Source organism: Lolium perenne, chromosome 6, assembly GCF_019359855.2.
Source record: "Lolium perenne isolate Kyuss_39 chromosome 6, Kyuss_2.0, whole genome shotgun sequence".
NCBI lineage: Eukaryota > Viridiplantae > Streptophyta > Magnoliopsida > Poales > Poaceae > Lolium > Lolium perenne.
This window is the reverse complement of record NC_067249.2, coordinates 163,812,620-163,840,306: the sequence shown is the minus strand read 5'-3', so window position 1 is coordinate 163,840,306 and position 27,687 is coordinate 163,812,620. Positions and strand designations below refer to the sequence as shown.

At 42.2% G+C, this 27,687-nt stretch overlaps 2 protein-coding genes and 1 long non-coding RNA gene across 3 annotated transcripts; all 3 read right to left on the bottom strand.

The window, feature by feature from the left end:
* Positions 1–1,985: 1,985 nt before the first annotated feature.
* LOC127307020 (anthocyanidin 5,3-O-glucosyltransferase) lies at positions 1,986–3,857 on the bottom strand. Its single transcript, XM_051337716.2, has one exon. The coding sequence runs from the start codon at positions 3,683–3,685 to the stop codon at positions 2,231–2,233; it is 1,455 nt and encodes a 484-aa protein (XP_051193676.1). The 5' UTR covers positions 3,686–3,857; the 3' UTR covers positions 1,986–2,230.
* Positions 3,858–13,658: 9,801 nt separating this feature from the next.
* On the bottom strand, positions 13,659–15,743 carry LOC127310255 (protein FAR1-RELATED SEQUENCE 5-like). The gene has a single exon (XM_051340939.1). It carries the CDS (start codon positions 15,741–15,743, stop codon positions 13,659–13,661), a length of 2,085 nt encoding a protein of 694 aa, XP_051196899.1.
* Positions 15,744–18,478: 2,735 nt separating this feature from the next.
* Positions 18,479–27,687, bottom strand: LOC127307021 (uncharacterized). Its single transcript, XR_011747414.1, has 2 exons — positions 27,357–27,687; positions 18,479–19,027 (listed from the first exon to the last, which is right to left on the bottom strand). It is a non-coding gene; the product is annotated as an uncharacterized lncRNA (long non-coding RNA).

The following is a 27,687-nucleotide window of genomic DNA, read 5'->3' as shown; positions in this document are numbered from 1 at the left end:
AAAATCTGAAGAATTTTAAAACTAAATTTTTTCAATTTAAACGTTTTTCGATCTGAAAAAATTTCAAATCTGAACAAGTTTCAAATTTAAGCAATTTTAAAATTTGAATAATTTTTAGGTGGGAACATTTACTAAATCTATTTGTAAAAAATCTAAAAAAAATTCAAATTTAAACGTTTATTAAAAAATTTCATTTTTAAACAATCCAACTGAATTGCCAGAATCGTTGACTCACTTAAATGGGTCTGGCCCAAATCCATGGACATGCAAGCGGAGTGGAATCCCACACTCTAGGAGGTGCTACATGCATGCCGACCTGTGCTGTCAGGAACCCGCCCCGCACACCCCAGCCGAGTGTGTTGGGCTGCCCCGCACTGCCTTTTCTTTTCTTTTTATTTTCTCTTTCTTAATTTTTTTCTTTTTTTCTTTTTACCATTTCTTATAATCATAAATTTATAAAAATTGGTACAATTTTAATATATTAACACAATTTAAATTTTAGTATTTTTGGTTTTTGATATTTTTAAAATTATAACTTTTAAAAACAAAAAAATTAAATGTGAACATGTTGACATTTGAATTTTTTCTAATCTGAACATTTTTTAATTTAGTTTTTTCGTGAACATTTTTTAAATCTAAATATTTGTTGAACATGAACGTTTTTTGAATCTAAACTTTTTAAAAATTTGCACAATTTTAAATTAAAACATTTTTTAAGAAAAAACAAACAACAAAGAAAAACTGAACACGGGATGATAGAAAGAAAACAACCCGAGAAACCCGAAATAAGAAAACTGAACAAAAAATCGAAAAAGCCTACAGAGAAAAAGACAAAAAGCAAGATAATTGGGTAAAGAAAAGGAGGTGTGCAGGTACCGAGTATGTGGCGACTTGGAAGGCACGTATGAATCGACCGCACTCTTAGAGAGATGAATAGGAGCTCCGCCTGAGCACCGGCCTCTATAGCCTTGGAGAATTTCCACTCGCCCCCTATACGACTTCCGACTATGACGTTTTGCACGTCGTATAGGGGGTTGCAGCGCTTTTTTAGTTACGGGGATGATGGTTTCGAGCCGTACCACTATAGAAACTACGAATTTGATCGATTTGTTTAAAAAATGCAAGAATGTAAACATAGATAACGGAATTCGATCAAACTTCGGTAGTTTTACAAATTTAAACACAACATAAAAAAAACTATAAGGTACTCCCTCCGTTTCTTGATATAAATCATATAGTTTTTGATACCGAAATGGAAGAATACACATTGCGGAAAAATTACACCAAGTTTTAGTGGGATTAGCATTGAAAAGTTGACGTGAGAAAATAGAAGACTTGGCATAAGATAAGGAAACTTAAAAGTAATCTCTAAAAGGATCTTCTAGACAAGTGGTGTAACGCAATACACCCCATATTCTAGAACTTTTCTAAAAAAATATACTCCCTCCCGTGTCTAGTTTTTTGAGGAAAGTCTTCAAAATATAAGGTATATTGCGTTCGACAACCTGCGTGTACATTTTTTTTATAGATTTTCTTGTGTTTCCTTATCATTTGAGAACTCCTCTATTTTATCATGTCAATTGTTCAAGATCAATCCAATCCCACCAAAGCCTTGTGTAGTTTTCTCTCCACGTGTGTTTCCTTAATTTATGTGCAAAAAACTATAGACCTTATATCTAGGAATGGAGGAATTATTAGTATATGACTCACAATCTAGTTATTATTTTCTTGTACAATACATATATTTTTGTGTACATACAAATTTTCTATTGTTTTGGTCAATCTATTCCTTCTTTTATTGTTCTGTTTCATCTAATCACTTTATATGTCTAACTTCATTAGAAACAAAGCAAAACATAGTTGAAGAATGTGCATCTTTGGACGTAGATCGATGCCGGAGAGTTCTCCGTTCCATTATCTACTAGACGCCAGTCATAAGTTCAACTAAATACCATGCTAAGCATGATTACCATGGAAAGCCGTCGTTGTACAATGACCAAAGGAAACCAGTTATTATCACATTGTATAAGTGTAGCCTTGCCACCGATGGATCATCACTATATGATCACCGGCGCAGTGAAACGCACTAATCCCTCTGCTGCTCATGAATCATGATTATTCAAGCAGAGTGTAAGGTAGAAGAGACTGAATTATAGAGCTGAAGCTGAAATATCACTCCAACACCCGCACAATGCCCAGGCCTTGCCCAAACACCCCTCACATAACCATGTCAAGCGAGCATCCAGCCCTCCACGAGGCGTGCCAATGCCACATCCGACTCCCCGCCCTCGCGCAGCGCCTCCTTGGCCTGCCGCATGGCCGCCAGCGTCCGCTCCCGGAGTAGTCTCCCACCGTCGGAGTCCATGATCAACCTCACCTTGGACGCTACTTCGTCGGCTTCGACCACCAGATCATCCTTGTCGTAGCCTTCCACAGCCACGGCGAGACCCATCTCCTCCTCCAGGAACACCCTGTTCATCCGCTGCTCCGCGTATAGCGGCCAGGCAACCATGGGCACGCCTGCCATGACCGACTCTAAAACGGAGTTCCAGCCGCAGTGCGTCACGAACCCACCCACGGCGTCGTGCGCCAGCACGTCGCGCTGCGGCGCCCACGACTTGACGATGAGACCCGTGCCCTTGGTCCGGTCGAGGAAGCCCGGTGGGAGGAGGGCGTCGAGGTCTGGCTCCGGCGTCTTCTCGAACTTCATGGCCGGGTCGTCGCTGGGGGGACTCCGCACAACCCACAAAAACCTCTGGCCACTCGCCTCCAGCCCCATGGCTATCTCCCTGATCTGCCTGGCGCTGAACAGGCCGAGGCTGCCGAAGCAGAGGAACACGACGCTGCCCTTGGGCTGCGAGTCCAGCCAGGCGAGGCATTCTCCGCCGCGCTTCACGCCCACCTCCTCCTGCTTTACCAGCGGCCCGATGCAGTAGACCGGGGGCGTCGGGAGGCCGGGAGGCGTGCAGAGGCCGGCGCCGACCGCGTCGAGGGCGCGCGGCTCGAGCGAGCGGCAGGTGTTGACGATGATGCCCTGGGAGCGGCACAGGTAAAGCGACGCGCTCAGGAACCCTTGGTACGCCGCGTCGTCGCGGTCCATGACCGGCTTGGGTGTGTGGGACGCCGGAAGCGAGGTGATCCCTGGCACGTGGAGGAGCTCCTCGCCCAGGTCTCGGAAGCTGTTCGTGGTCTGAGCGTGCAGGACCGGGAGATGCAGGAAGAAAGCAAGAACCTCGGCGCCAGATGTGTAGAAGAAGTAGGCGGGGATGCGAAGCTCCGCGGCGACATCGAGGGCGACGCCGCAGAACGTGTCCACGACGAGGACGGCAGGGGAGGGAGTGGCGGAGGTGAGGAAGTCACGGAGGTGGGGGTTGGAGGCGCGGGCGACCTCCAAGGTTATCCCCTCTGGGTAGTTGGAGTGAACGGGCGCGAGGTCGACCTGCGGGAAGCAGTGGAATGAGATGGAGGGGTTGGCGGCGGTCACGCCAGCCAGGAAAGGCCCCCTCGCGCCGGTGTCCTCGAACGGCAGCCTCGCGATGACCATGGTGACGGCGAGGCCGCGGGCGGCGAAGAGCTTGCCGAGCTCGATCATGGATACAAGGTGGCCCATGCCGGGCGAAGGGTACAGAACCACATGCTTCTGCTTGGGTGCCGTCCTGGTGGTGGTGGTTGCGTCGCCGTCCATCGCGGCTTCCGGAGCGGCGCCGCTGTGTGCTTGGCAGCGTGGTGGGAACGATCGAGTGGTGGAGATGACGAACGAAACCCAGCAGTTGTAGAGGACTAGAGGTGCGAGCACAACGCAGTGGTATGTGTTGCCACTTTCAGTTTTTGCCAGCCAAGAAAACAGTAATGCCCGGCCCCGGTGTGATGCATGACAATTTTTCGCTCTCAACAGAGTTTGGCACCTTCGTCTTTCCACATCAACGAGGGTCCATGGCATATTCGAGAGGGAGGACGCTTCACGCATGTGCAGTCCTACTGTTATGTTGGCGTGCTGAATTGAATGAGACGAGACATGCTGGTACGTTTGGTTTGTTGCGCAGTATCATGTCTGTCACCAAGACCCTTGATGATATCCTACATGACGTTTGAGATTCGAAAACCCCCTTTTAAAGGCAACTTCACCTACATGAGTGAAGTCAGCAGTGATGTCACCCATGTGGTGACCAATTCTTTCACAAAATTATGAAATAAATCTAAAACATAACTGAAACACGAATATTTTTGTGAAACAAACCAAAGTGACGTCAGCAGTGAGCCAGTGACATCATCAGTTTCACTTTTTGTCACAATGTTTTTCATGTATCACTTTAGTTTCATAAAAGTTTCACTTGTGTTTCAATTATTAGTTTTATAGTATTAGACAAATATCAAAAGGCTCACCAATCTCAAAGCAGGGAGTGGACGGTAGATGTGGCACCGGTAGGTACCATTGCCGGTAAAATCGCTGTGTTCGTTTAAGATCTCTTCTGGATCCATTTGTCTTTTTTAGATCAAAGGGATTTCACCGCTAGATCTTAAATTAATAAAGCTAACAAAATACTTACAAACACATAGCATACTGTTTGTGATACCAACTAAGAGTTATAAATCACCCCAGGTCTTGCGAAAAAACTAACAAGGTTCTGGATCACATCACAACGACTTCCTCTGCTCACAAATATAAGACATTTTAGATATTTCAAAGTGAGCTAGATACACATCATAATGAGTGAATCTACACACACCAAGAATAGACTAGATACATACCAAACTAGACGAATTCACTAAAAAGTAAAACATCTTATATTAGTGAAACAGAGGGAGTAATACATAAACTGGTAAGTAGTAGATACATCAGCAGGAGCAGGGTTGGTGATGATGGTGTAGTCTTGGTAGAGTTTGCGCACCAGCTCCAAGGTCATCTTTGCGATGCCGGCGTCCTTACTTCTGAACAGAGGTCGTCATTGCTGCATAAAAATGATTGATTTGAAAACAATCTTAATAGAAAATTAGTTCCGAATATGCTAGAGCGCCCAGCTCTGAGCAGCAAACATGACCCGAATAAGCGTCAAGCTTTTGGCGAGAACGACGAAATTGTGTTAAGAAATGAGCAAAAGAGCCTGGGTTCCAATTCACACCTTGTATGTCACGGACTCACGGAGCCCACTCCACATGAATTTAGGGACGGCATGTCACACCCCGAGACCGGGCCTGGACGAGACAGCCGCCGCGCGCTTATAAACCGAGAGGGGCTTATACTCGCGCAAGGCTAAAAATGCAGGCAAAAATCAGCACAGTGGATCTCGAGAAGCTCACGAGTACACCATTTTATAGATTTTCTTTACAATTACATAGGAATACAACTAGATTCTCTAATCGCTTCCCACTCGCTGGTCCAGCCTAATCTTCGATCGACGAGGTCTTCCACTAACGATCTCTGCGTCTAACAAAATATAGGGGAGCTGATGAGTACGACAAGTCATACTCAACAAATCGATTATACACAATCATATAAATTATAAATAGAAATGCTTTTCGAAAAACAACAACATGTGGTTAAGGTATTAGGCAATTTAAAACGCATGGTGCCACACATGAAAGTAAGTTTTCCTACCCGGAAATCACAGGGGTGAAATTCACACTTTTACACTCTGCAGAGGGGTACTCCGACATCGACAGCCTCAACTAGCACCGCACAAGCGCTAGAAGAGCAGAGCCCTTTAGCCCACTAGAACCCGGACACCTGAACCTACTGATGTCGATCGCTCCTACGGATCCATCATCGACACGTTCCACAACAGGACCGTCTCCAGCGAAGAACTCAGTCAGTCCCATACCTGAACTGTGACCGGTACAATATGTTTACCTTCGTAACACCAAGTTTTCTCTTATAAAACAATGTATATTCATTGTGATCACTTTCTCTCAATACTCTGCTAATGCCCGATTCATATCGGTGGCTCCAGCGGATCCATCACCATATACCGACATCGGCACATTAGTCCCCAAGTATTTCAATCAAATAATCCCATATCTCTACTAAATAAAATATCATGTATTTTAACAGCAAAATACACTTTACAATAATACATGAGAGGTATAAAACAGCTTGCCTGAACCATCACATCCGAAGATATATATTCTCGAACGGAAACATGGAAACATAATCGGACGGCATACTGTCTACGCACCGACTCTCTCCTCTACGATGGATCGGCTCTACTCTAGACTTTCCCAATTTCTGTTCCGTGCCGGGGCACTGTATTGTCTTCCGGAGTGCTCCCTCTTCGGAGTCGTCGGATCGAAATCGGGCGGTGTTCCCTCTATTCCACTAGTGTCCAAAACGTGGCCCGCATTGATTTCGTCTCCGCCCTGTCTGCACCGTATTCATCTCAATCCCCCACCCCGCACTGAACTCGTGCTTGTCCGCCGCGATTCCTCCGGCGATTCCGTTTCCTTCATCGCGCCCGTCGATCAGAGCCTCGCCGAATGCTGCCGCCGGCGACGAGAGGTACTACCGAAACTTCTCTGTGGTGTGTGTTCGTATTATTCTCGAACTGTGCGGCGTTCGTTGTTTCCCGGAGGCGTGTCGCCGTGTTTTTGGTGAGGCAGAGTTGATTTCTGTGTCGATCTCGCTCGAAATCCGCTCGTCTTAGTCCGGCGACGGTGTGTAGTTGTTGTTGAATATCGTCGGTAGGGTGAGGCGCGTCGAATCGTGGTGTTTTCTCGTTGCTGGAGTTGGTTTGCCGTCGGTGAGTAGCGTGCCGATTTCACGCGATTCGCCTCGTCCTAGTCCGGCAACTGTCTAGAGTAGTCGTTGAAGTTCGTCGGGAAGGTCATGCGCGGCGAATCGCGGCGAATTGGTGGGGATTGGAGGTGGGTCGCCGTTGTTCTCGCCGATTTCACGCGATTCGCCTCATCCTAGTCCGGCGACTGTCTGGAGTAGTCGTTGAAGTTCGTCGGGAAGGTCATGCGCGGCGAATCGCGGCGAATTGATGGGGATTGGAGGTTGGTCGCCGTTGTTCTCGGTGCCTATTCCGCACGATTTGGCTCGTCCTATACCGGCGACTATCTGGAGTAGCCTAGGAGTAGTCGTTTTGGTGTTCAGGCGCTGCGAATCGTGGTAGTTCATCCCTCATTCGAGGATGTGTGTTCTGCTCATAGCATTTTTCTGTGCTGGTTTTTGAGGATATGAATCTGCACGTAGTTTCCCTTTAATGTTACATGTGCTAGATCACATAATCATCATATGCAATGTCTTTTTTCTGATCATAGTTTGTTCCCTTTTGCTCATCCTGTACATAGTGTGTTCTATTTTTGTAGTTTATGTGGTTTTTCTACATCTCAAATATGATGAATCTGTGGGGTTTTTACATCTCAAATACAGACCTGTAGGTTTTTTACATGTGTGATATGTATACCTGTGAGTTTTTTACATATATCATATGAAGACCTGAGGGTTTTTTTACATGTGTGATATGTATACCTGTGAGTTTTTTACATGTACTATATGAAGACCTGTGGGTTTTTTACATGTATCATATGCAGACCTGAGGGTTTTTTTACATGTATCATATGCAGACCTGTGAGTTTTTCACATATATCATAAGCAGACCTGTGGGTTTTTTACATTTATCATATGCAGACATGTGAGTTTTTAACATGTATCATAAGCAGACCTGTGGGTTTTTTACATTTATCATATGCAGACCTGATGGTGCCTCCCACTGTAGTTCTTCCTTTTTGATCATCCTGTACATAGTGTGTTCCTTTTTGATCATCATGTACATAGTGTGTTCTATTTTTTGTAGTTTATGTGGTTTTTCTACATCTCAAATATGCAGACCTGTGGTGTTTTTTACATCTCAAATACAGACCTGTGGGTTTTTTACATGTGTGATATGTATACCTGTGAGTTTTTTACATTTGTGATTTGCAGCGCCTTGTGGATAGGTCGTGAGCTCGTCGATTTCCTTTTTCCTCCCTCATCGAGCCAACTGTGGCTTGGCGTGAGTGGAGCCAAAGGAGGGCAACGGTGCATGCCAGCATTCTATCGTGGAGGGCTGTGGCATAGGGCAAGTATAGACGCACTTGCTTGTTCTCAATTATGCGTGATTTAGGTACCTAGGTCTCATATAGGCAGCACACTTTAGCTAACAGAGGACTTTAGGTAACCATCACGCTAGCTGACTGTCACTAGAGTAATTGCGGACGGCGACTTCTCGCTAACGGCACTAGCAGCAGTACACCTAGCTTAATTACGCCCACATTCAGATTGATTGGTCTCTTACCTCATATCATGCTCTCATATCCTGTCCCAGAAAGGCAACGGGGTGTGTTGCCCAGTTTGCTGGGCCGAAACAAGGACTTGCAACCAAGTTGCAACGCGAAAACACTTGCACTTACCTAGCCACAATTCTGCTACATGCCTCTGTTAGTTGGTTGGACCTGTGGGTTTTTTACATTTGTGATATGTATACCTGTGAGTTTTTAACATATATCATATGAAGACCTGTGGGTTTTTACATGTGTGATATGCATACCTGATGGTGCCTCCCACTGTAGTTCTTCCTTAAATACATCATGTGCAGTTTTTTTACACTTCTAATATGTAGTATTCCCAGTACTTACACCTGCAACACTGCTCACTATATATATAATTCTTTTTTCGCAGGTACTTTTTCTGGGTATCATTGATGTCATATCTGAATTTTTTTTCAAAATGATCCCACCATCATCTTTGGTAAGAACATTTTTCTGAGTGTGATATGATCGCACTATCATATCTGAATTTTAAAAGTTGTAACATCGTGTGTAATGTAATTTTCTTTTTGAGCCCTAATACCTTTTTGTTTTCTTCTTTGTTTTGCAGAGTAAGTCAAAGACTCCGAAGATCAAAAAGAAGAACAGCTATTCAAAATTCAGGAAGTTAAAAGAGAGGCTACAGTTGAAATCAGTTCCTACAGAGGAAGAAGTTTTAAATGAGAAACCATTGCATAGTGTGCCTCCACTGGAAGGTGTGGTGCCACTTGCAACTGTGGCACCACCAAAAGAGGACGGAGATGAAGGTGACACTGCACGGTGTGCCTCTGCTGGAGATGTAAATAATGATGCTGAGAAGAAATCAAAGAAGGAGTTTGCTGAGAAGAAACCCAAGAAGATTTATGCTGAGAAGAAACCCATGAAGCAGTGTGCTGAGAAGAAACCCAAGAAGATGTATGCTGAGAAGAAACCCGAGGAGTGTGCTGAGAAGAAAGAGAAGGTATTATTGATTTCACACATTTTTTTGGTTTGTGTTTTGGTAAACATGATTACAGACATGTTTTAAATTGTTCTTTTTGTTACTGCAGGCCAACTTATTCAACCGGTCTTCACCTATGAAAGTTGTCCGGGTTTGCAAGGCGATGACTAATGATCAGCGGTCTTTGATCACTCGAGCTGATTTTGGCAGTGTCTTAGGCATGAAGTGCTCGAAGCTAATTCCAGAGCTATGCAGATTCTTAATGGAATGTTTTGATCAAGATGAATGTGTGCTTGATTTTGGTGAAAGGGGGAAAATACCCATCACTCTTGATTCAGTTGTCAGAATCATGGATGTGCCAATGGGTAGTCATCCTGTACCGTATCAGGGAAACATTCAAGCAACAAATTTAGTTTTCCAGATGTTGGGTATTCATGATGGCAAGCAACCAACTATAACTTATCTGGAGAAGCAATTAGGTAAAGAATATCCAGCAGACGATGATTACCTTCGGAAGTTCATTATCTATTTGATGTCCTCTGTGTTTGCTCCAACAACTGGAATACTAGTCAGTCCAAAGTGTTATCCTGCTGTTCTCAACACGGAAGCTATTGCAAGTTTGAACTGGGCTGGTTTCATCATTGATACTCTCATCCAGACAGCAAATGCAAAAGGAAGTAAGAATTGGTTCAAAGCTTGCATGCCATACCTCATGGTGGGTTTTTTGAACAACTATGTTTTTTGTAGCATGTACTTTCTAAATTGGAATGCACTCATGCTTTTTGCAGTTATGTCCATCTGTAAATTATGCAAGGAAGCTTTTACTATATAGCATTTAACTTGTCTATTTTTCTGCTATGTAGGTTCTGTATGTAGATTCGCTAGAAACGGATGCATTAGACGTATCAGAAGAAGGACCTCATATATGTATCTGGACAAACAAGATGATCAGGCTTGTTGTTGATCTTGATACAAAGGCGGATGGATCTTTCGGCAATTTACCGGTATAATGAACTATCTCGTAGAACACAAAATATAGTTTACACATCTATTCACTTGGCTATATTTTATTCTTCTGTAATCATAGCTAATGTCTTTTTTCTTTTCTTTTCTTGTTGCACCAGCTCAAGCCTTGTTTCAGGAACAAGCCATCTATATTATGTTATCAACCTTCTGTGGTTGACATGTTCATCAAGCACCATCTACCAGTGAATGTTGATGATAAGGCAAGATTTATTAATTTGAAGTACTTATCATTTAGGATGTAGACTGTCTCAATAATTACATGTAGTGGATACAGAAATAGTTGTGTACACATTTTTTTAACAGTACGGAAGAACTTACATCTCTCCTTTCACTTGTCTTATTTTTTCAGACGTTGGGTCAGTACAGAACTGCTGTTACAAAAATGTGTACTTCTTTCGAAGATGGTGTAGCTGAGTTCATCACATCTCTACCAAGCAGCAAGGGGCAAAACTATTCGGCCGTGCACAACGAAGAAGTAAAATACAGCAGGAAGAAGGAAAATAAGCGCAAGCGCAGGAAAGTACCTAATGTTAAGCAGCCAACTGAAGAAGTGGGGGACCAGGAAGATGATAATTCTGAGGAGTTGAAAGGGAAAAATCCAGATGAAGTAAATGTGGATGCTGGTTGCAAGTTGCCAAAATCCAACAAGAGGAAAACTATGGATGATTACTTGGTTGGAGTGGTAGCTACCAACAAAAAATCGAAGGTTACTTCAACCTTTGATGGAGTGGTAGCTTCAAATAAAACTAGTCTCCAAGATGATCAACCAGATGCTAATTCCAAGGATCAGGATGTAGAAGATGAGAAGGGAACTCAACAAGTTGGTTCCGATGATACCTTGTTGGAAGAAGTCAGTGATGTTAACCACCAAAAACATGAAGTTCCTTTCAAAGCAGAAGTCAGTCATGATTGCGCCCCAAACATGATGTCTCCAGGGAAACTCCATGCTTTGAACCACCTGCAGCTCTATGGTTCAGGTTCCCAATCAAGCACTGATACCCCTCCTGCACATAATGTGGAAGTTAATGATGGAATCACAATTTCAGCTCAGATTCCAAGCAACAACAAGAAGTCAGTATCGTTTTCAGTGGAGGTTAAAGATAATAGCAAAACATCATACTCAGTTCCAATTTCAGAGCAGCAAGTGTCAAGAAAAGTGAACCAAGGTAGCCCATTGGTAAGGAGACCTGTGACAAGGTCAATGTCACCAATGAAAGCAACTACGGCTACATCTGCTACCCCTAGTCCAAGGAGGCTAACAAGGCTTGCGGCTGCAGCAATTAAGGCAAACCAGAACAAGGATGACGATGTTTTAGATCGCGCAACTCCTAATGAAAGAATTGAAGTAACTCCATCTGAACTAATTGACTCTACCATGAACAGAAAGTTGGAGCTTGACTTTACAGCCGCAGACCCTGTTCCTGAAACCGAGATGCAAAGGAAGATTCGTGAGCTCCGGGATGACTGCCCTTCTTTTGATCTTGGTCTTGACAACCCGGGCTCTCAGCAAATTGAAACTGAAGGCCAAGTTCAGCAACCAGATGCTACAATGGAAGAACCTATAATCATTTCCAGCAACGAAGACAGCGGAGACTCACTTGATAAGATTTTTGCAACCATTGAAATGCCCAATACAACACCAGCAACTGTGAAATGCAAGGTGGTACACGAGGTTCATGAATCGCCAAGCAACCCAAGTAGCTGCACACCAGTGCCACAACCAAGAAGAATTGTCAAACCTGGACCTACGCTGCAATCACCTTACGGAAATCTTGTTAACAAGCCTACTGTCCCAAAGTCTGATGCTGAATTATACAACAAGGTATGTTCGTATGGCGGCAGAACCAAGCATCCTCTCAATGAAGAGAGGATAATTGACTACGGAGATTACTACATCCTGTTGCGTGACTTGGCAAACTCTGTCAAACCAGAGGGGTTGATAAGCAATACCACATGTGAGATTGCTTTGCGAGTTCTTGCTTCTGAAATGGTGAATCAGAAGAAATATGTCATGCCACTTTGCATTGCTGTAAGTAAAATAACATGTCCTTCGTCCTTTTATACTGGAATGTTTATTCTTGGAGATGTCTTAACAGTATTTGTCAGCAACTTACTTCTTTTTTCTTTTATGGCATTTTTTGAAATGCAGACAAAACTCAGGAGTGCCACATGTAACTTGGACAGAACTGTCAGGAAAGCATTTCAATGCACGCCATCACATCGCCTAGACCACAAGGACTTTGTAAGTCCACAATCTATCACTAAAAGGCTTTTTTTTTTGTTTTTCATCAATCTAGTTGTCACATGTTTCTCCTTGCAGGTTTACCTAATTCTTATCTTACATTCCTTCATTTTTTGCGCGAATGCAGATAATGTTCTCCGTCCTACAAGATCTGACACCTGAAATTAAAGATGTGATGACTGCGCATTATTATCTAATTGTGCTCAACCTCAAGTCAGGGAGGTTCGAGGTCATGGATTCTATAAGGAATGAAGGGAACAAGGGTCTTATGGCAGATGCTCGCAATATCATAGGAAGCATCAAACATTTTTGGCAGGTCAACTACAGTGAGTCAAAGATTGACATCTCCACATATAAGACTGTCTTCATTCAAACCACAAAACAAGATACAACGTAAATTTTCTGTCTGTCAACCCTATTTTCTTCATCACATTTTTTCTTACATCTCTTTTTTATAAATGTTTTCTCAGCATTTGTTTTTGTTTCTTTTTGCTAGGTACGACTGTGGTTACTTTGTGCTAAAGTTCATTGAATCATGGGATGGAAAAAGGATGCTACCAATCAAAGCATCTGACATGCCAGCATATAGGAAGCTGTTTCTGAAAAAATGGATGGACCGTCAGGAGAACTTGATCAACTGGGAAGAACTACTGTTCAACAGTTGATAGCCAAGGTCTTACCCCTGGTATGGCAATGGATAGCTTTGCCGATTTTACTTCCACAATGTGAAAATTTACTGTGGATGATGCTACTTTTATTTTTTCAATGCCTATATGCAAATCATATCTTTCGTCCTTTGACGACTATTGTGCATTACATACCCACACAATAAGATGTTCTCCTTCTGTAATGATTTTCTACGTATTATACATAAATCTACTTACCAACAAGAACAACAGTTTGGCATAAAATTGATATTGCACTGTCATCATTATGTAGCAACAACCTAAATTGCAGATCAAAGTACATTCAAATCGTAATGTTTCAACACAATGACTGTTTGCATTATAGATTAATGCACCAACTACCAAAACATAAAACATTTTATACATCTAGACCATGTTACGGAAGAAGTCTATTTCTGTTTGCTCCGGTACTGGGGTTATCTTGTTTTTGCATGAAGCTGCAGTGTGCTGATTAGACCCGCAGAGACTGCACTTCACAGGTTTAGAAGCCTTCAAATGCAACCCCGATTGTTTCCTTTTTTTCTGCTGGTCGACCTTGTTTTGAAACATACTCTGGATCTTCAACATGATCAAATTTTGTAGAGCTACCTTGCCCAGAATGACCAACATTGCCTACATCTGGTGCCTCATCTTGAGTTGCATTACCTTTCTTTTTATTTTTCCGCTTTGCAGACTCTGCAGCTTTCATTGCTAACAAGTCTTTCTCCAAAGCTAGCATGTATTTGTCTGCTACTGCCTTCCCTTTATCAGAAGTTGATGCTATTTTAGCGACTCTAGTGTACTCATTACACAGAGTACCATAACGTATAAGCTGCCTCTCTTTGTTAGTTGGCTTCCTTTCTGATGGGACTTTTGGCAATTCCATCTTCTCCTCAACTATTGTATCTTCAAGCATTCTCCACCTTCGCAGTATGTATTTTTCTGGAATATACTCAGTAGCACCCAACTGTATCATAACTCTAAAAATATGGCAACATAGCAAACCATCTCTGTTAAACTTGCAACACTCGCAGTTGTAAGTTTCAGTCTCCATGTTAGCCTCAACCCTATATCTGTTCTTACCATATCCGTAAACATAAGTTTTAATTGGCATAACATCATAATTTTGGCCATCAACATGCTGGACATTGTAGGACGTAACTTTCCGCAGTTCTGCTCGGAAACGCAGGTAGATGGGGTGCGTATACACATCCAAAGCTTGTTGTTCTAATGGATAATCACCCCATAGCCTGAAAATCTTGTCTTCATCCTTAAATTCAACTGAATCCTCTGCAACATCAATTTTCTCTTGCAACTTCAAGTACTGTTCGAAAAAATTGTGTAGGCTGTTGTGTGGGCTAATATATCTTTTCAACACTGCATTGAACCCCTCACTCCTAGCAGTAGTTTGTAGGAAAGGGAAGAAGCGTTCCTTGAAATATGCTGGGACAAATGTGGCTCTAAGATGATATAGATCACTCAGATGAGTGTTGTCAGATACATTGTGTTTCATAATCATCTCTGCCCACCTCATTTCAAACTCTTCAATTGACATGCTGTAGTCTATTACTTCATTCAGTTCCTGCCTTAGGTCCTCATGTTTAGACAAGAAATTACCCAACACAGCCTGTGCATTTTGCATGATGTGCCACCTACAGTTTCTGTGTGTGCAATCTGGAAAACATTGAAGAATTGCAGTTCTCATAGCAGCATCTTGGTCGGTTATGAAATTATCTGGTTGTAGTCCACCCATAGCTTCAAGAAATTCCTCAAACAACCAAACAAAACTTTCCACGTTTTCATTCTTTAGAAAACCACAGCCTAGCTGTATAGTTTGGCCGTACCGGTTGATACCTATGAAAGGAGCAAACGGCATGTTGTACTCATTTGTCATGTAGGTACTGTCAAATGAGAGGCAGTCACTGTAGTTTTTGTAAGCCGCTATTGCAGCACCATCAACCCAGAAGATGCGGTCAACCTTGTCAGCATGGTCTGTATGTAGATTGAAGTAGAAGTCTGGATCTTCCTTCTTCATTTTCGCAAAATGAGCAAGCAAAATTGACATGTCCTTGTGCTTATGTTCTTCATCAATGGTAGCCATGAAGTTGCTCACATCTTTGCTGTCATACGGTACATTAGCTAGCCCGCCATACACTTCTCCCATTATCCTCATAATCCTACCAGCTGACAGGTTTACCTTGTGCAACATCCTAACAAAATCCTTCTCTTCCTTGGGAATCCCTTTATGAGACCTCAAGTACTTTTTCAGGGAGAACTTCTGAACCAATTTGTGATTATGCTCTTCTATGAAGTATGTCACATGCCACTTCTGCCCTTTCCTCTTTACTCTCAACCTAGCCTTGCAATCAGTTTTCTTAGTGATGGTACGGTTCCTCTTCCGAACCGGTGGAGCTTCTAGCTGATTAATGTCCTCATTTTTCCCACTCTTATTACAAACAAACAATTGCTTGTCCTTCTGGCCATCAAGAGTCGAGTTCTTCGATGTACTACATTTGATGGAAAATCCAATCTTATGGGCGTATTTGTTGTAGTGCATCTTTGCCTCCTCCCATGTATCAAATTTCATCCCTGGGAAAGGTGTTTGGATTTCAGTTTGACTGCACGGTGTCGACTGAACTTCTTCATCATCATCACCTGCTGAATCATCACTTGACAGTGTGTGACCGGTTGTAGCTTCCGTGTCAGCAGAAGCACCTATGTTGCTCTGCTATGAATTTACATGCTTGCTATGTTCTGGATTTGAATTGGCTCGTGTTTTGCATTGCTCTGTATTTGCATTTGCTGCGGTATTGCTTTGCTCTGAATTTTTCGATCCTTCTGCTCTGGTTGTTGGTTTACTGCTGCTGCATGGTTGTTCATCCAAATCATCAAGCATTGAATCATCTTCCATGAAAGGTTCATTAAGATCTAGTCCAACAGCAGCACTTCTTCCAGCCATGTCTGAAAATAGAGAATAAGATGTAATTCAACTTACTGGTTCCTTAAACAAACCAAACTAGCAATTGTAAAAACTAGCCAGATGCTACAATACAAATGTAGAAACATTTTACATACATAGTAGTTTGTTTGTTTTTTCAGTGCTTTTGTACTAGTAATAATTTCAGTTATCTACAAAACTAATGTTGCTTTTCAAATCTTCTGATTTTTAATTTCTTATGTATACTTTGAGAATAACATGCCCACTAACAGTAACTTTCCTTTTTTTTGCACAGCTTACATCAACTGATGTTTTTGGATGTCCACCCAACTGATGTCATTCTCCAACAACAACTAGCTGGAAAGAACAAGGCTTAAAATCCTTCTTTTAGGTTCGTCTTTAGGTTATAGACAATGAAGTTCCATGGATTTTGGATGCAATCAGAACCAAATATGTTTCGTATCTACTCTAGTTTTGTTTTTAGCTACCATGTTCTGGTGTTAATGCACATGTATCCATGAAAAATGAGTACAACAGTGACACGTCGATGCCCTACTCGTGACAATGAAGTTGGAGTTCTACATGCATGTGCAATTTACACCAGCTGTGCATGGTTATTTTCCAGTTATGATTCTTTTCTACAAGCCTGTGCAAAATTACATCAATTATTTTGCCAGTTTTATGATTCTTTCTACATGCCTGTGCAAAATAGTATTTCAGTTATTCAGTTCTACATGCACATGTAATCAGACAATGCATCTGCAACTTCTGTAGGGAAAGACCATGTAAGACAGCATTTTTACAGAAACAAATGTTATCATTTATGCATTCACAGGTTCAAATTACTTTTTTGTGTTTGCAAAATCCTGTTTTTTTACATGCTCCAAATCCATACCTGTTGCCCCCATAACAGACAAATATACATCTGTGTTCTCTCATGCTTTTTGTACAAAGCTACTACTCTAGATTTACCAGTTCATGACAGCAAGTTTGTGCTAGTAGATTGAGTTAGATGTACAAAGGTGTACAAAAGCAGCTCTGGGATTGAGAGCTTGAGTAGAAATCCATCAGAGATTAGAATAGCAGGAACTGGTAATAGGATTTTGTACATGTAATAGCAGGAACTGGTAATAGCAGGAACTGGTAGTTGGAGGAGATCTTCAGGAGCTTGAGAAGAGAAGAAAAACTTGCAGATTTGTACTGGTAAGCAGATAGTGTACCTAGATGATGTTTTTTCTCAGATCGTATTGCAGATTTGTCTCCTGGTACGTTTGCTCAACTCCAGATGTATTTTTGTTGGCTGGATTGTGTATCCTGGAGTTTAGTATCCAGCAATGAAGCTGTTTGGCGGCTGGAGGAGGAAGAAGGTCGAAGATAGGGTTTGGGGACAGGGATGTATAAGCAGAGTTGTCTTTGGGCCTGGGCAACGGTGAGATATTGTTGGCTGCAAGCCAGCCAACGGGCAGCTGTACTTTTTTGGAGCGTAGCGTTTTGTCCTGGCCCGCCGGTCCAAATTGGAAAAGCAGACGGGACCACGGGCGGGACCACTTTCTATTTTGGGAAAGAAAACGATTCGGACAGGGGGGCACTCCGGTAGACTATATAGTGCTATAGCACTGCGTAGCAGGGTCCCTAGACTTTGGCAGTATCTTGTCCTAGATCGGCAGCACCTCCCTTTCTATATTTCTCTAGCGCACTCTTTCTCACACTAGCTAAAACTCTATCACTCTCCCTGGCCTTCTTTCACTTGCTCTCCCGATTAAATCTTGTATGTGTGGAGGAGCAGCTATTTATAGGACTTGCGAACCGACGAAGAGCAGCAAAATATCTGAACCTTGCCGCTTCGACGCTGCTAGGGAAACGCTGACCACCCGTCCTTGCAAGTAAGCAAAACGTCCCATTGCAACTTCGTGGATACCATGCAGTGATTCTACGTGGCTACTTTGCTGACTAAGCTGCTAGTTAAAGCCAACACAGCCTCTTATGCGCACAACCACGTATTAGACTAGTCACAATGCATAGTATCATATAGAAGTTCATGGGTATGATAGTACTACATGTTACTATCTCCACAATGCATGGTATCATATACTAGTATCATAGTCTCCATATATTAATTGTTTTGTAGAATCTCAATGCAAATATGTGTACAAGATTTACTTGACATTATTTTTTCTGGTAGTATGTGCTATGATACGGTATCTACCTATGATACTAGTACACTCTCTCTCATCCTTAATTGCACTGCCACATCAGCATTTTGCATGCATGGAATGCATGATACTACCTATGATACTCCCATTGTAGGTAGTCTTAATTGTCATAAATACCTTGTACTACTACTAGTTTTACTTTTTTTTTTGAACAGGGATAGGGGCCACGAACGACCCCCAGTGCTGCATTATCATAATCGGTGGGATACATAGAGGACTACAGAAAAAACGAATATTACTACGTGGCCCTCGGAATATGCAGAGAAGACCTTAGAACAAAAAGTGAAAAAGCAATCGGATCCTGATCTTCTTCCTCCACCAGATCGACTGAGCAGACCACGCCGCCGGCCTTCCTCTCCATCACCGGGGAACCTGCCACTTGGGATGGACAAGAAGTACACTGCCGACTCCGATCCGCTGAAGAAGGGCCTCCATAGGAGGTTGAATAGGTGCCCCATCATCGGCACCGAGGAGAGGCCGCCTTGTTGGCCAAAGATCATGGAGGCGCTGAAAGCCACCATGTGTGTATCTCCAACTAGCAGCAGCGATCCCCACCAACTTCTGGACCAACAGATCCTCACGCCTCCGCCCTTTCTCCCCTCGCCACCCTGGCCGGCCGGAGCGAGCATAAGCATCAATAGCTGTCGAATCCAGAAGAGGTCACAAGCCATGGCCTTATTGAAGGAAACCGTGGCCTTCCCCATCACTCCAAGCTCCAACCTTGATACGTCTCCAACGTATCTATAATTTCTGATGTTCCATGCTTGTTTTATGACAATACCGACATGTTTTGTTCACACTTTATGTCATATTTATGCATTTTCTGGAACTAACCTATTGACGAGATGCCGAAAGGCCAGTTGCTGTTTTCTGCTATTTTTGGTTCCAGAAAGGCTGTTCGGGCAATATTCTCGGAATTGGACGAAATCAACGCCAAACCTCCTATTTTTCCCGGAAGGCTCCAGAACACCGAAGATGAGTCGGAGAGGGGCCAGGGGCCACCACACCATAAGGCGGCGCGGGCCAGACCCTGGCCGCGCCGGCCTAGGGTGAGGCCACCCTGTCAGCCCTCCTGCGCCGCCTCTTCGCCTATAAAACCCCTTTCGACCTAAAAACGCAGTACCAATTGACGAAACTCCAGAAAGACTCCAGGGGCGCCGCCACCGTCGCGAAACTCCAATTCGGGGGACAGAACTCTCTGTTCCGGCACCCTGCCGGGACGGGGAATTGCCCCCGGAGCCATCTCCACCGCCGTCTTCACCGCCATCTTCACCGCCATCGCTGCCTCCATGATGAGGAGGGAGTAATCCACCCCCGAGGCTGAGGGCTCCGCTGTAGCTATGTGGTTCATCTCTCTCCCATGTACCTCAATACAATAATCTCATGAGCTGCCTTACATGATTGAGATTCATATGAGTTTTGTATCACAATTCATCTATGTGCTACTCTAGTGATGTTATTAAAGTAGTCTATTCCTCCTCCATGATGTAATGTTGGCAGTGTGTGCATCATGAAGTACTTGGTTTATGCTATGATTGTGATGTCTTGTAGATTATGAAGTTAACTATTACTATGATGGTATTGATGCGATCTATTCCTCCTTTCATAGTGTGAAGGTTACGGTGTGCATGCTATGTTAGTACTTGGTTTGGTTATGTTGATCTGTCATGCACTCTAAGGTTACTTAAATATGAACATTGAATATTGTGGAGCTTGTTAACTCCGGCATTGAGGGTTCGTGTAATCCTACGCAATGGTGTTCATCATCCAACAAGAGTGTAGAGTATGCATTTATCTATTCTGTTATGTGATCAATGTTGAGAGTGTCCACTAGTGAAAGTATGATCCCTAGGCCTTGTTCCTAAATACTGCTATCGCTGCTTGTGTATCGTTTTATCGCGTTTCTCTTGCTCGCTATATCACCATCCATCACTACGCGCCAGCAAGCACTTTTCTGGCACCGTTGCTACTGCTTATTCATACCACCTGTATTTCACTATCTCTTCGCCGAACTAGTGCACCTATTAGGTGTGTTGGGGACACAAGAGACTTCTTGCTTTGTGGTTGCAGGGTTGCATGAGAGGGATATCTTTGACCTCTTCCTCCCTGAGTTCGATAAACCTTGGATGATCCACTTAAGGGAAAACTGCTGCTGTTCTACAAACCTCTGCTCTTGGAGGCCCAACACTGTCTACAAGAATAGAAGCACCCGTAGACATCAAGCTATTTTCTGGCGCCGTTGCCGGGGAGGAAAGGTAAAAGGCACTCATACTTTGGTTCCAGGTAAAGTACTTTTCTGGCGCCATTGTGTTTGTGCTCGAAGCTATTTCCTTTAGATTCTGCAATTGCATCTTTTTGTTTCTTGTTTTTATTTTCACTAGTTAGGCATAATGGAAAACAACAAAAAAATTGGTGAGCTTTTTAATCTTTTTCCTGATTTAGAATTGTTTGATGCGAAAATTAAAAAACCTATGGAACCTTATTTGCATGCTAGTAGCGATGTTATTAGTATGAATGCAATTACTGCTAATGCTATGGAGAAGTCTAAGTTTGGGGAAGCTAGTTTTTGTGATCTTTTTAGCTTCCCATCTTTAGGGGAGAAAATTTGCTCTGATAATACTTTATCTCCCATATGCAATAACTCTAATGATGCTTGTGATATTTTAAATGCACCTACTGAAAGTATTCCATATAAAATCCCTATGAAAATTATTGAACGTGTTATGGACAACCACTATAAAGGGGATGGAACTGTCCATCCTAGAGATCATTTACTGTTTTTGCACGAATTATGCGGGTTATTCAAGTGTGCAGGTATCTCTATGGATGAAGTGGGGAAGAAGCTATTCTCTGTTTCGCTGTCTGGTAAAGCGGCGCATTGGTATAAATTGTTGGAGAATAGACATTCTCTTGGTTGGGAGGAAATTGCATCTCTCTTTTATTCTAAATATTATCCTCCTCATGAAGAGCATATTGATAGGAATTATATTTATAACTTTTATCCTCGTGATGGAGAGAGTATTTCTCAAGCGTGGGGGAGACTGAAGTCACTAATGCTCAAATGTCCCATTCATGAGCTCCCTTGTAATGTTATTGTTAACAATTTTTATGCGAGGCTTTCAGGACAACACAAGGACTATCTGGACGCGTGTTCGGAGGGATCTTTCACAAGCAAGGAGGTTGAAGCTAGGTGGGATCTTCTTGATCGGATTAAGGAGAACGCTGAAGGATGGGAGAACAATGAAGGTAAAGAGTCAGGTATAAATTATGATTATGAATGCATTGAAGCTTTTATGGATACCGATAAATTTCGAAATATGAGTGCTACTTATGGTCTTGACTCTCAAGTTGCTGCAAATCTTTATAAAGCCTTTGCTTCTCATTTTGAATTGCCTAAAAAGAATTTTGATAAGTATCATGAACCTTTTAAAGAGGCTTGCATGAAGAATGAAATTGTTGTTAATTATTGCAATAAGCATGCTCAAACTCCTAAGAATGCTATTTCCTATAAGCATGTTAATTTTTGTGGAATACATAGACCTTGTGGAATTAATCAAATCAAAGATGAATATGGCATCCATCATATTAATGAAAAAACTAGAAAGTGGCTTAGGGCTCTAGATGATCTTGGTAAAAAAGTTTGTGCCCTCTATCCTTTTATTTGTGAAGTTTGCCATGAAGTGGGTCATTTTAATTTTCAATGCTCCTCCAATGATAATTTGAACCCAATGAGTGCTGCAAATTTGTATTGTGATGATGAAATTACTCCTAATCAGCATGATGAACTTACTTTATTTTTGGGGTATGAAGAACTGTCGAGAAAAATCTCTTTGTTACATATGAGTGATCTTGATATTGATGATGTCCTGCATGGGTGTTTTTCTTATTGCATTGATAATAGTCATATAAATACTTACATACAAAATATTTTAGAAGATGACACCTTGCCAAAATATGATAGGACCGCTATGTGTTTTGAACTAATTAATGGAAAGGAGGAATCCTCCCAAGTTTCTTCTATTGTTTCTAAAAGTAAATCAGGTTATGCGGACAAGCCACCCTTCAAGCCTTTTCCTCCTAAAGAAGGGAACGAGGAGAAGGAAGAGAAGAAGAAGAAGAAGAAGAAGAAGAAGGGAACGAAGAAGAAGAAGAAGAAGAAGAAGAAGAAGGAGAATAAAAAGAAAGAGGTAACGGCGTATCCCCGCGTGAATGAGATAACGCTAGGTAACCGTAAGTATGTTGCTCCTAATGATTATTGTGATAATGAATCTGAATACGATGATCTTCCTATGCCCTTTACATACATTAGCAATCATGATTTGAATGAGCACACTACTTTTGATATTGCAAATCTACGAAACTAATTCTGAAAATGATGATGATAATAATTGCCATAGTGTCAGTGCTATCCATGCTTCCTCCCATAATGATATAGAAAGCTCTAAGCTTGGGGAAGAGGTGTTTGAAAATCCTTTTGCTACTGGTCATTATGTTCTTGATACATCTCCTTCTAATAACAATGATGGTATGGACACAGATAAACCGACTGTGAAAGATAACTATTATATTTCTTATGATGACACTGTGCCTCCGATCTCTGATGATTATTATAAAGAATGCTATGATATAGGTTCTAACTATCCTTATGAAACTTGTCGTAGTCATGATTGGATTACCAAAAACAGTTCCCTTAATATGCAACTTGTTTACCATGTTCAAATTCTTGATAATAATCTTGCTCCAATTACTATTAATGAGAATAACTCTTCTTATGCCAAATTTAATGATACTTCTATGCATATGAACCATGATAAGAATGTTTAAGTGATGGGTATATTGTGGATTTCATCAATGATGCTACTGAAAGTTATTATGAGAGAGGGAAATATGGTCGTATGCATCTTAATAATATTAAGTTTCCCCTCTTTATGTTGAGAATCTTGAAGTTACTCGTGTTTTATCCTCTTATGCTTGTCACTTTGTTCTTCATGAATTCATTTGTGTACAAGATTCCTCTTCATAGGAAGCATGTTAGACTTAAATGTGTTTTGGATTTGCTTCTTGATGCTCTCTTTTTGCTCCAAATACTATTTCCTGCGAGTGCAACATTAAAACTGCTGAGCCCATCTTAATGGCTATAAAGAAAGAACTTCTTGGGAGATAACCCATGTGTTATTTTGCTACAGTATTTTGTTTTTATTTTGTGTCTTGGAAGTTGTTTACTACTGTAGCAACATCTCCTTATCTTAGTTTAGTGTTTTGTTGTGCCAAGTAAAGTCGTTGATAGTAAGGTTCATACTAGATTTGGATTACTGCGCAGAAACAGATTTCTTTGCTGTCACGAATCTGGGAAAAATTCTCTGTAGGTAACTCAGAAAATTATGCCAATTTACGTGAGTGATCCTCAGATATGTACGCAACTTTCATTCAATTTGAGAATTTTCATTTGAGCAAGTCTGGTGCCTCAATAAAATTCGTCTTTACGGACTGTTCTGTTTTGACAGATTCTGCCTTTATTTCGCATTGCTTCTTTTTGCTATGTGGGATGGATTTCTTTGTTCCATTAACTTCCAGTAGCTTTGGGCAATGTCCAGAAGTGTTAAGAATGATTGTGTCACCTCTGAACATGTGAGTTTTTGATTATGCACTAACCCTCTAATGAGTTGTTTTGAGTTTGGTGTGAAGGAAGTTTTCAAGGGTCAAGAGAGGAGGATGATACAATGTGATCAAGAAGAGTAAAAAGTCTAAGCTTGGGGATGCCCCGGTGGTTCATCCCTGCACATTTCAAGAAGACTCAAGCATCTAAGCTTGGGGATGCCCAAGGCATCCCCTCCTTCATCGACAACATTATCAGGTTCCTCCCCTGAAACTATATTTTTATTCCATCACATCTTATGTACTTTACTTGGAGCGTCTATTTGTTTTTGTTTTTGTTTTTGTTTGAATAAATGATTGTGTGGGAGAGAGACATGCTCCGCTGGTTCATATGAACACATGTGTTCTTAGCTTTTAATGTTCATAGCGAAGGTTGAAACTGCTTCGTTAATTGTTATATGGCTGGAAACGGAAAATGCTACATGTAGTAATTGGTATGATGTCTTGAATAACTTGATACTTGGCAATTGTTGTGCTCTTGTTTAAGCTCTTGCATCATATACTTTGCACCTATTAGTGAAGAAATACATAGAGCTTGTTAAAATTTGGATTGCATGAGTGGTTTCTCTAGAGTCTAGATATTTTCTAGTGAGGTGTTTGAACAACAAGGAAGACGATGTATAGTCTTATAATGCTTGTAATATGTCTTTTATGTGAGTTTTGATGTACTAGTTCGTACTTGTGTTTGTTTCAAATAGCCTTGCTAGCCTAAACCCTGTATCGAGAGGGAATACTTCTCATGCATCCAAAATACTTGAGCCAACCACTATGCCATTTGTGTCCACCATACCTACCTACTACATGGTATTTCTACGCCATTCCAAAGTATATTGCTTGAGTGCTACCTTTAAACAATTCAAAATTTATTACCTCCGATTTGTGTCAATGTTTTATAGCTCATGAGGAAGTATGTGGTGTTTATCTTTCAATCTTGTTGGGCAACTTTCACCAATGGACTAGTAGCTTCATCCGCTTATCCAATAATTTTGCAAAAAGAGCTGGCAATGGGATTCCCAGTCCCAAATTAATTAATAAAAATAGACACTCCTCCATGGTATGTGATTGTTGGACGGCACCCGAAGGATTCGGTTAGCCATGGCTTGTGTAAGCAAAGGTTGGGAGGAGTGTCATCATAATAAAACTAAAATAAAAAGGCACTCCTTCATGGTATGAGATTGTTGGCAGGCACCCGAGGATTCGGTTAGCCATGGTTTGTGAAAGAAAGGTTGGAAGGAGTGCCACCCAAAAATAAAATAAAATGGAAGCCGCTCTTTGAAGGTTTGTCTGGCAAGGGGGTTAGAGTACCCGCTACCATTCGTTGACAACAACATACACCTCTCAAAACTTTATTTTTATGCTCTCTTCATGTTTTCAAAATAAAAGCTCTAGCACAAATATAGCAATCGATGCTTTCCTCTTTGAAGGACCATTCTTTTACTTTTATTGTTGAGTCAGTTCACCTATTTCTCTCCATCTCAAGAAGCAAACACTTGTGTGAACTGTGCATTGATTCCTACATATTTGCATATTGCATTTGTTATATTGCTTTGCATTGACAATTGTCCATGAGATATACATGTTACAAGTTGAAAGCAACCGCTGAAACTTAATCTTCCATTGTGTTGCTTCAATACCTTTACTAAGAATTTATTGCTTTATGAGTAACTCTTATGCAAGACTTATTGATGCTTGTCTTGAAAGTACTATTCATGAAAAGTCTTTGCTATATGATTCAATTGTTTATTCATTGCATTTACATTGTTTCGAATCGCTGCATTCATCTCATATGCTTTACAATAGTATGATTAAGATTATGGTAGCATGTCACCTCAGAAATTACCTTTTATCGTTTACCTACTCGAGGACGAGTAGGAACTAAGCTTGGGGATGCTGATACGTCTCCAACGTATCTATAATTTCTGATGTTCCATGCTTGTTTTATGACAATACCGACATGTTTTGTTCACACTTTATGTCATATTTATGCATTTTCTGGAACTAACCTATTGACGAGATGCCGAAAGGCCAGTTGCTATTTTCTGCTGTTTTTGGTTCCAGAAAGGCTGTTCGGGCAATATTCTCGGAATTGGACGAAATCAACGCCAAACCTCCTATTTTCCCGGAAGGCTCCAGAACACCGAAAAAGAGTCGGAGAGGGGCCAGGGGGCCACCACACCATAAGGCGGCGCGGGCCAGACCCTAGCCGCGCCGGCCTAGGGTGAGGCCACCCTGTCAGCCCTCCTGCGCCGCCTCTTCGCCTATAAAACCCCTTTCGACCTAAAAACGCAGTACCAATTGACGAAACTCCAGAAAGACTCACGGGGGGACGCCACCGTCGCGAAACTCCAATTCGGGGGGACAGAACTCTCTGCATTCGGCACCCTGCCGGACGGGGAATTGCCCCCGGAGCCATCTCCACCGCCGTCTTCACCGCCATCTTCACCGCCATCGCTGCCTCCATGATGAGGAGGGAGTAATCCACCCCCGAGGCTGAGGGCTCCGCTGTAGCTATGTGGTTCATCTCTCTCCCATGTACCTCAATACAATAATCTCATGAGCTGCCTTACATGATTGAGATTCATATGAGTTTTGTATCACAATTTATCTATGTGCTACTCTAGTGATGTTATTAAAGTAGTCTATTCCTCCTCCATGATGTAATGTTGGCAGTGTGTGCATCATGAAGTACTTGGTTTAAGCTATGATTGTGATCTCTTGTAGATTATGAAGTTAACTATTACTATGATGGTATTGATGCGATCTATTCCTCCTTTCATAGTGTGAAGGTTACGGTGTGCATGCTATGTTAGTACTTGGTTTGGTTATGTTGATCTGTCATGCACTCTAAGGTTACTTAAATATGAACATTGAATATTGTGGAGCTTGTTAACTCCGGCATTGAGGGTTCGTGTAATCCTACGCAATGGTGTTCATCATCCAACAAGAGTGTAGAGTATGCATTTATCTATTCTGTTATGTGATCAATGTTGAGAGTGTCCACTAGTGAAAGTATGATCCCTAGGCCTTGTTCCTAAATACTGCTATCGCTGCTTGTTTACTGTTTTACTGCGTTTCTACTGCCTGCTATATCACCATCCATCACTACGCGCCAGCAAGCACTTTTCTGGCACCGTTGCTACTGCTTATTCATACCACCTGTATTTCACTATCTCTTCGCCGAACTAGTGCACCTATTAGGTGTGTTGGGGACACAAGAGACTTCTTGCTTTGTGGTTGCAGGGTTGCATGAGAGGGATATCTTTGACCTCTTCCTCCCTGAGTTCGATAAACCTTGGGTGATCCACTTAAGGGAAAACTGCTGCTGTTCTACAAACCTCTGCTCTTGGAGGCCCAACACTGTCTATAAGAATAGAAGCACCCGTAGACATCAAACCTCTGGAGCTTCAGCGCGGCAAGGAAGAACCCTATGCAGCACCAGATCCGGCCGAGACCCAGCGCTCCGTTCCCACCTACCGGCATCAAGCCAAACACCAGCATGAAGCTGAAACGCCTACTGCTACTCTGAACGATACGAGTTTCCCTTCCATCTCTTCTCCAAGCGGCAGCGCTGCCGGAGTCGATCCGGAGGAGAACTCGAGAACGGGAGTCGACTCTCAACTGTAGCAAAGAGAGAGAATGTTTTTGGTTACGTACAATGTTTGGGGAGTGGAGTACGCTACACATCCTCAGATCGAGGCCCACTACTAGTTTTACTTAGCTTGTAC

Bases quoted from the DNA above. Each gene is read 5' to 3' on its own strand.
- LOC127310255 (XM_051340939.1), bottom strand. From the start codon at position 15,743: ATGAAATTTGATACATGGGAGGAGGCAAAGATGCACTACAACAAATAC.
- LOC127307020 (XM_051337716.2), bottom strand. From the start codon at position 3,685: ATGGACGGCGACGCAACCACCACCACCAGGACGGCACCCAAGCAGAAG.